At 34.7% G+C, this 9,856-nt stretch overlaps 1 protein-coding gene and 1 non-coding gene across 2 annotated transcripts; one reads left to right on the top strand and one right to left on the bottom strand.

Annotated features, from left to right (window-relative positions):
- Window positions 1-3,638: 3,638 nt before the first annotated feature.
- Window positions 3,639-7,887, bottom strand: LOC116010667 (E3 ubiquitin-protein ligase DA2L-like). The gene is made up of 8 exons (XM_031250163.1): window positions 7,200-7,887; window positions 6,220-6,271; window positions 6,075-6,120; window positions 5,901-5,982; window positions 5,643-5,784; window positions 5,442-5,544; window positions 4,934-5,000; window positions 3,639-4,426 (listed from the first exon to the last, which is right to left on the bottom strand). Exons 1-8 carry the CDS (start codon window positions 7,395-7,397, stop codon window positions 3,839-3,841), a joined length of 1,278 nt encoding a protein of 425 aa, XP_031106023.1. The 5' UTR covers window positions 7,398-7,887; the 3' UTR covers window positions 3,639-3,838.
- Window positions 7,888-9,782: 1,895 nt separating this feature from the next.
- Window positions 9,783-9,856, top strand: TRNAN-GUU. The gene has a single exon. It is a non-coding gene; the product is annotated as a tRNA-Asn (tRNA).

Raw genomic sequence — 9,856 nt, 5'->3', positions numbered from 1 at the left:
TTTTTTTTTTTTTTTTTTTTTTTTTGTATGTGGGCTGGCATGTCAACACAAAAGTAGATATAGTACAGTAGTAGGAAGTGTGTAGTTTTGAAACCCATTTTTTTAGCTGCTTTTGGATAGCATTGCCTCCATTTTTTTAACCTTTCAAGTTCAACTCCATTGCAGCTTTGAATATTCTTTTAGGGCGTGGCCTGGGACCATGCTTCATCAAATAAAGCAATAAAATGTCTCTTATACGTGGAAGGAACTTGTTTCAGGTCCACCACTTCTGCATTTCCCCATTCCAATGCCTTTTAATTTTTTTATAAAATTTTTACACCGTCAAAATATCTGTCTATTTTCTTTTACTGACTGTTTTACAATGCAGTATCTGTATAATTTGAACCTGTGGGGAGCCACTCGACCGCAATGAATTTATTGTATTGTTATTGGTATTTAAATGATATATATATTTTTTGTACTTTTTTATATAGTGGAAAGAAAAAAAAAAAAAGTCACATGAATATAGATCAACTTCAACTGTGTTTGTCAAAACCAACAAGCTTAGTTCATTAGGTGGGTTTCAAACACATGAAGCTCGGGGATAAGTACGTAAAAATGTCACTTTTACAAATATATAAAGTGATACATATTTAATTACTTTTATATACAATTTATTTAAAAGTTACAAATATACCTTTTTATTGTTTATTTTGAAAAAAAAATGGCATTTCCACCTTGGGCATTGAGAATATGATCTGCATCTAAGTGAAGTAGTCGCATCACAGGGAGCCATTTTTGTCTAAAACTATATATTATTCAATTAATTTTGTATCTATAGTTTGAAATTCAAACTAAGTAGATTATAATCTATTCCTTTCCATTACAATTGACCAAGATTTTGAATTTGGACCCACAAAGCAATTAACATAATTAAATGGTAGCTAATTACAGAGACTAGTGTACTTGGTATATTCTATCTTTTTAGGAAAAAGAGTTATAATTTTTCATTGAAACACTTTTAGCCCTCAATTATATATTGTATTTCTCTCACATTTAATTTTTGACTAGCTATTAAATGTTTATCAAATTTGACATTTGGATCAATTTTAACTGAAACCTCCCACATAATAGTTATGTTAGTTATTTGAAAGAGTATTTCTATTATGTAAATTTGAGGTGTATATAGAAACATAGTTGAATATAGTGATATTGTGGCTAGTGTTGATAAAAAAAATCAATCAAGATTGGCCAATAATTGATTAGATCAAATAACCAAATATGACAAGAATTTGATAGTCATGCACTAGATGAAGAAAAAAATGATAGTTAGGAACCATATTTGAAAGACATACAATAGCCAAATGATCAAAAGTGGAGGAAAAAAAAAACAAAAACAAAAACAAAAAAACACAATTTTTTTATCTAATAAAATTTAGATATGTAACGAAAATTGTACTCATTAAAGATACCCTCTCGATTGAGCTTGTCACCTGGGATCTTTCTAGAGTAATTTGTGGGATATCCCTATTACATGGGAGCAGAATTTACTTAACGCGCACCCTCAAATAGTTAGGGTCTCCCTCGAGCAAAAAAAAAAAAGTTCTTTTCTCCTCCAAACTTCGCCCATGAAGTGACTTTCATTTATTGGGTGTCAATGAATTGATTGATTCTACAACTAATTTAAAAAAATAAATATAGCTACTAATCATATGATGTCACCCAATAGGGTAAGTTTTTAAAGAAAATATATGAGAAATTTGTAGCATGGTTAAAAAAAATAAGAAAAGAAAAAGTGGGTCAAGACACATTACAAGGTGATTCCAATTAGTATAAAGTAATTGAGCAAGTGGACCTTAGGTAGTAATGATTGATTGGACATGGTATGATCGAAGGTTGGGCCATGACAAAACATGTGAAAAGTAGCTACTCTTTCCAACTTGAATATTATGATAAGCAATGCATGTGAAACTTTTAAATGTAAGCTCAACTACTACATCAAACTTTGCTTATTACCCCCTTTAATGCTTTCCTACTTTGTCACTCTCTATTATGTTGGACCAACCTATTCATTTTCTTTACCAATATTTTGACAATAAATAAATTTTCATACGTTCTACATGTGAATGTGCGTGGGAAGATATGGTATAACGTGACAATATTGCATCTACTCTGATTTTATTAATCTTTCCATGTATTCACTCTAGTTGTGGAGTTGTGGATTTGGAGTTGATATTTATATAGGTTTTAGTTGAAGTCATGAAACTTATTATATATTTCTATGATATTTTGAACAGTATATATAGCACGACTAAATTTAGAGCAACCTTTTATGTTTGTTGATTATTCTATTACATCTTTCCGTATAATATATATTTTATGGAAAAGGTTATGATGATGATCGACACTATGCCTCTTCTATAAACTTAAAGTAAAAAAAAAATGTAGAATAATATTGACTTTGTATGTAGTACAAATTTAAAGCATTCACTATCCGCTTTGGGATGATACTGGGTATGAGTCATGGACTCATGGGTGTCCATTGACACCTTAAAATGTTTCTATATTTTATATAATTCTTCCTCCAATATATTTTTATATAATTATTGTCTTTTTTGTTTGGGTGCAAATTTGACTAGTAATCTAATCAAACTTAGGGTCGTTTGAAAACCTGAAAAATGATTTCTAAAAAATGACTCATTTTTTTAAAAATATTATAATTTGCTGGTGTTTGGTTGAAGGTAGGAAAATTATCTTTTTAGAATTTTTTTAAAAAAATTGTGATATCAAATATTTAAACTTTAATGTTAAACTATAATAACTTTTTAATTTATTTTGTCACTTATGCAATCGAAACCAGAACCGGAACCTTTTGGTTTCGATTTGGTTCCGACAGTAGACGGTTCAGTTCGAACTTACCGAACCGTGGTCATCCCTAGGTGGTGGTGGTATTAGTGTTGGTGGCGGCGGTAACAATAATCTGAAAAGTAACTTGAAAAAAGTTGAGAGTGAAGAGAGATGAGAAAATAAAGAGAATAAAAAGAAAACTAGGAAGACATTTTCTATAAAATTGAGACTTTTTTCCGTTTATTAGAATGCTTATTTTAGTTTCACTTTATTTTTATTGAAGTGAAGTATTCTATTTGGTTGAAAACGGAATACCAACATGATGGGATGTAACCTTAATTAAGTATATTGGTCAGAGTGTGAGACAAAATTTCTTGTAGTTCTCCACAAATTGAGAAATTAACTATGAGAGGTATAGTTGATCTGCTTTGGCTTCCACTATACATGTTATACAGTTACTAAAAAAAATGTTTTAACATATTCATGAATTAAATGGTTCTACTAAGAATGCACCGAAACTCAAAATAAAATTGGGCTTTTTGTATAATTGGCATCAGCAAATTTCACATGGTGATGCCTAGGGATTCATTAGTTTGTTGTAAAGGACAAGCTAAGGGGTTAGTTCACTTTGAGTGATTGTGAGTCCATTGCCCCATTTGATGCCCAGATATGAAGGGCCCAGAACAGGCAAAGACTAAAAACAACTACCAACTACATTGTTTTTCAAGTATTTAGAAAAAGAGAGATCTTACTAGGGATAGGGTGATTCCAGTGTCCTTAACCATAGTTGCGTGTTCATATAATGCAAAATATACAGAAGCCTTGGTTGAATTTATAATGAAATGAATGGGGATGAACAGATGACAATTTCATTCACTGCAATAATTTTCTCTATTTTGCGTTTACAAAGTGTAGAAAAGTGAGACATAGGGGAATAACAGCAAGAAGCAATTGCAAATGTGGGGTGGGGGGGGGTACTATGAATCAATCTTCAGTAACCTTACCTTCAAGACTAGTGCCAGGCTACACCCGGTGTGCTGGTCCTTGCTCGGGCCTCCGCAAGCGAAACAGCCATGGCTAGCATCATCTGCTCTTCAAAACTTTCTGGAACGATGGGGGCAGAGGAGGTGTGCTGAAAACTGTTCTCGATTTCGCCTTCTGGAGGATAAAGCGGCTGCCTTGCAACCTCGTCCATTTCATTAGAGTGAGCGTAGCTGGTTCCCGGTTCTGCCACCACTGACCCGTGGTCAGCCCATTCCCTGTCGTCGCAGTCTATTGCTATCTGGGATTCCAGTGACAACCTGGTATGTCTCTCCAAAGGTGGGTGGTAGTCTTGGTGTTCTTGATCCACCGCTCTGTTGGGAAATCTGCCACTCGCCTGATATTCATCGCACGAAGATTTGTCCCCACCATAACTATTGGAGGACTCCCCGCTCATTTGCTGGCGCTCGGCAAGGGCTGCAATTGCACAAGCGAGACCTCCAGAAGGGGATGGAGAAGACCCTCCTGCCGAGGTCATGGCTGCACAGCGATCTTCTGTGGTGTATTGTTCTGAAGCTGCTGCATCGGCATAGCTTTGACTCCGATTTCTGCCATTTTCCTATCAAAATCATGTTTGCACAGTTAATAAGTGGACAACATTAGAACTCTAGAAGTTACCAAAACTCCAAACTGTATACTGCCTAAAACATGCAAGATGAAATAGGAAAAGAAAAATCAGGATAGATTGTTGACTTGGTAACCACGAGGTTCAAATTCGACTCTCAGGAGTGGCCTATTGGCCTTCTTGGTTTGAGCCAGCCAATCAGCCACCTATGGGCAACCTAGGTCCTAGGCTGGTTTACCTCTAGGGTCACAAGGCAGAGTTTACACAGTGTACACTTTCGGGTAGTGACTGTGGGTATCCCTCGTCACTCAAAAAAAATCAGGAAAAGGATTGTGAAAGATAGAAAACTATATCCATAAACAAATGGAAGCATTACAAATGTGACAGTAACTGCAAATTACTGGAGTTAAACATTTCGAGAAACCAAACTAGGACTCAAGTTTAGCAATATTTAGGACTCAACAAAGCAGACTAATATTTTGACTTTTAATCGATAAGTACCTGAATAGACAGCCATATAGCTTCCATAACCATTAGGTCCTCAAGGTCCAAATCAAATTCATCTTCCCTGTTGAAAATTCAGGCATAAGAATAGACCACAGAATACATTCAGACGTTAGCATCTAATACACATTATATTAACATATTCTGGATTGATATAAACATTAGGACTTAATTCAAAAGGCAGATATTTGTCCCTGAAATCAGAAGTCGAATGCCCTGAACTTTAAAAGAAATAATTTCGAAATATCACAAGGCCTAGATTTCAATACTATATCAACATGGTTCTAATCCTTTTCAAATTGTTATGTAAAATACTGATGGCATTTGCACCAATTTGTATGACATCTATGGGTTATTGATACCTCAAACTCCGAAGTTCATAATACATGAACTAATAATACCAACCCAGATAAATTGAAGAACAGTTAAGGCTAGCTAAAAACCAAGTTGATTATAGAGTAAATGCCTGTAATTGATTTTAAAATTCGGGCATTCAGATTATTACCTGTTCTGTCTTGGCCGTAAAGATGGACGAATTGCAGGAGCGCCACAAATCTCATGAGAAGTAACAACTTCTGAACCTTCAATTGCAGTAGCAAATGATGGCCCTGCAAGCAACATCATACAGTAAAGCGATCGTTATTAATCAGAATTTCAGAAACATTCATACGAAGTGGAGGGTCTACACGTGGAGAAAATTCAGTACCTGCTGTAGAACAATACTCCTCGCTCGGTCCATTGCTACTGCTACAAGAATACATCTCTCTTCGTTTCAGCATCCTCTCCTCTTCATCTTGAAGTTCCTGCTGCCTCATCCGTATTTTGGCTTCAATAACTCGTTGCTCCTCCTAAAGCAGTGAAATATACAGGTTAAAAAAAAAAAATCACGGCTGAGATTCAAATTCAGCATGATATGCTCAGAATGATGAGTAACAACAATCAAACTATGGCGTGTGAATCATACAATTTGCTCCATGCCTTTTTCTTCCTTCGTTTTTACTCCACGATATTCAACAGCATAATTTGAAGTTTTACAAAAAGGGCATCTTAGGAGGTTAAGAAAGATCAGCAAGAATTAAACATTTGGAAATAGATATAAAACCAAAATAGAAATGGATGTAGAAGAAATCGTGGATACTGTGTTGGACGGGTTGAATTAGGTGTCTTCATCTGCAAAAAGCACTCTGTTGAAATAAAACAAAGAAAGAAAATAGATTTTAAAATAATGAAGAGCTATCCGTGAAGAGAATGAATCACATTGAGCCAATTGTATCAAATAATACCTGTACAAATGCCTTTCAGGCAACATCTTGAACGGTTGAGACTCGGATAGTACTGAAAAGTCCAAGGAAAATGATAGAATTAAAGTCGCATAATAGCCAACAGTAATTAGATTTGCAAAGATGAGGTTTGTACTATAACTTCTTCAACCCACTATGCCACACCAACCCTCACCGAAAACTCAACTTATGAGCATTCAAGTAAAAGATTGGGGGGGGGGAGAAATATCACATTTTTCCAACCATAGAATGACACATACAATTATATAACTAATTAACTATAATCTGAGAAACTTGTATAAAAAAAAAAAAAAAACCTGCACTTTCAAATTACAACATCAGAATGGGATTCAAACACCGAAAGCTACACCCAAAATTGATGTTTGGTATTTTGGTACATACATCGGGGATGGGAGTTAAAAACCTAACTTTAGGTCTATGTCCCCTCACTGTCAACTACCTAAGCTGAGGATCATGGGTGCAATTGTCACATAATTGCAAGAGGGACAAAGATACCATCCTTATTTCCTGTAGGTATGCTCCTGACTTAGACTCATCTTTATTGATCAAAGCACTTCTATTATCCAAACCATTTCTAAACAATATCTTAAGCAAGATTCTGACCCAGTTCTTGTATCTCAACACCAGGGATACAAAAATTGGCAGTTAAAGAAAAAAAATTCCCAATTTTCAATCTGTAGCTTTGGATACCCACAAGAAGGTAGAATCCCAACTATCCCATCCAACTTTCATTTCTGTTGGTTCCTAAGATGCTATTCAATCAATTCTTGTAGGCTAATCAACTAACAGAAACTAAAAACAAGCAAATATTATATCCCAACACAAAACCAATTGGATAACAATACATTAAATGAGATGTCAACTTCAAAGTCATAAACATAACAGAATTACTATTCATCACACGAAAACCTCAATTTAAAGAATCCGCATTAAAGAGGGAAAGTCTTGAGCAGAGAACAAACCAAGAAACAAATGGGGCACTCCTCAAGATCAGAGGTATTGGCACAGTCATCGTCCCCAGGATAGCAAGGAGCTAGCTTGGAGTCAAGAATAAGCTTGCGAAGCTTCTTGTGGTCGACATCCTTGTGCTGGTACAACCCCTGAGGCCTAGTGTACTTCTCATCCACCACTTGCCTCCTTCTACCCAATTTATTCCCCATCCCCCACAATTCAATGACTTAAAGAAGACTACTCCAATAAATCCCCAAAATGGGGCTTTCACATTCTACACCCAACCCTGAAAACCAATCGAAATGAAAACGAAGGGAAAGAAAGAGGCAAGAAAAGTGGGAGAAGAAGAAGAAGCTGTGCAGTTCAGAGAGAGAAGATCGAGAGATATGTCACGGAGAAGAGGGAGCAAGATCAGAACTTTCTTCTCTCTCTGCTATATAATACATATATCCGTGTCTAGTCTAGTCTAGATATCTATATTTTGTGTATGTATGTATATATATATCCATGTGTATGTACAAGTGCATATATATGTGAAATAAAAAATTGTGAATAAAATATTAAAGTACGATTTGTTATTGACCTTTGGGATAGTGGTTTTTGTATTTGGGCGGAGAGTTTGATGTCTGGGAGAGATAGAAATGAGGCAAAGAAAATGAGAAATGAAGAATGAGATTATGGGGAAGGAGTAGCAGAGGCGGAAAGAATCGAGACAAAGACGGGGCCGGGATTTTGCTTTTGTGTTGGGTGACGACGGACGGAGTCTCACACTGGGCCCACAACTCCGCGCCCTTTGCTTTGCGTGCTCTTCTTAAATATACTCGAGTCCCGAAAGATTGAATCCCCGACTTTAAGAGTCTCTAAGCTCCGACCCGACAAGACATTTGGGAGGAAGTAAATATATTCTTTTCGTATGGTCAATTAATTCAGTTAGTTCGATCAATCACCTTAAAGTTTTATTTCAAAAATAGTGTGAGATGATCCAACTGAAAACTTGGAGATCATTTCAAAATTTTGACTGATAAATTTGACAAAGTGAGTATATTTATACATGATTTCACGAGACACAAATATTTGATATTAAATTATCAAAATTTAAATTTTTTGAATTTATCATCTAAATTATTATTCTATTTTTTTAAAATGGTATTTGGTTGCTCTTGATTTATAATAATTGATATACAAAAATAGTATGTGATGATATGAATTATTTATGTGATAAATTTGTATGTTTAGTTGGATTGAGACAAGGTGTAAGGTGTTATGATATTATGTAAGGGAAGGTGAAAGGTTTTGGAGGCGTATACATCTTAGAAATTGGAATGCTTGTAGGTATGGGCAATTAGATATACTCCACTTTGACCGGCAAAAGAAGATATCGTCACTTTGTGTTAAACATGATTACCTGGCACGTTGAATGATCTAGATTTCGTAGATTGCTTCTCAAAACAAGAAATTGAAGCATAGAATATGGAGGCCGGATTCTATTTTCTTTAAATTTGATTTACTCATTTAAATAATACTTCTCAACGTCATATTTTATACTGACTATTATATAACATAACAGTTACAAATTAAACATTTATTAAATACTGCAGTCATATTTTTGACCTTGTGGTCCAGTGGCATCAAACCCTTCCCTTGGGTCTGAGTCTCAGTGGAGGCAATACTGACTCTTGTGCTTCAATAGGTTGAGAAAATAGTTATGAACAGATACTGCATTATAATAGAGTTAGTAGTATTCAAAAAAAAAACATTTATTAAATACTGGGTTATAAATAAAATTTTCATAGTATTACACGTCTCACGGTGAGACAATATCACACAATGATTTTGTTTGCTAAATAGCGAATTCGTCAAAACTTCGATGGAATCGTCATTTTTTATGCTTTGACAAAGTCAAACGACAAAAAATCTAGTTTGGTAACTTGGCAGATTGGGAGTAGTGTTTTACTCCAAATCACTGAAATCTCAAACGCTTTTTTTAGCTATCATTATTTGAGGTTGGGGTTTTGGGAAAAGAATTTGCTTTTCCCAAAACACCCCTCATTATTTAAAAAATAAAAAAAAAATGGTATTGCTCTCAAATAGGAGCCTTGAAGCACATTTAATAGAGGAGTCTGATCTTGCGGCAAGCAAATATTAGTGTAACTTATAAGGAGCCTCAATGCTCCCCTCCATTTTTCCCACATTTGGGAAAAGTGAGTTGTAATTTGTGAGAAAAGTGAGTGGTAAATTAAGGGGACCATGGCTCCCATTATTATTATTTTTTATTTTTATAATAATAATAATAATTTATTATTATCATTATTATGTCCTTATAGGTCATTTTATATATTAATTGCTAACATTACACAATTAGATTTAATTACCAAACATTTTTTTTTTGTAAATCACTAATACAAGCTACTAGTCAAAATCATGAACACAATTCGCAATCCGCTAACAGCTAACAAAATACACTACTCGCTAACCACGGATTAATAAACAAGGTCAGTACTTATTCAATGTTTAAATAACCAAATGAAGTCATGTCAAAAATAAAAATTTGTGAGAATCTAACATTATTTTAAAAAAGAAAATAAAAATAAAAAGCTGGAATAGCTTAGTTGGTTAGAGTGTATGGTTGTTAACCATAAGGTCGGAGGTTCAAGCCCTCCTTTTAGCG

Source organism: Ipomoea triloba, chromosome 2, assembly GCF_003576645.1.
Source record: "Ipomoea triloba cultivar NCNSP0323 chromosome 2, ASM357664v1".
NCBI lineage: Eukaryota > Viridiplantae > Streptophyta > Magnoliopsida > Solanales > Convolvulaceae > Ipomoea > Ipomoea triloba.
Note: the sequence above shows the minus strand (reverse complement) of the source record. Positions and strands in the feature narration are given on the sequence as shown.

What these genes read in the sequence shown, in the direction of transcription:
- LOC116010667 (XM_031250163.1), bottom strand. Translation starts at nt 7,397, where the DNA reads ATGGGGAATAAATTGGGTAGAAGGAGGCAAGTGGTGGATGAGAAGTAC. An exon ending in GGAGTATTGTTCTACAGCAG is followed by an intron (nt 5,545 to 5,642) that starts GTACTGAATTTT and finishes TGTTGCTTGCAG; the next exon opens with GGCCATCATTTGCTACTGCA. An exon ending in CTATATGGCTGTCTATTCAG is followed by an intron (nt 4,427 to 4,933) that starts GTACTTATCGAT and finishes TGATTTTGATAG; the next exon opens with GAAAATGGCAGAAATCGGAG.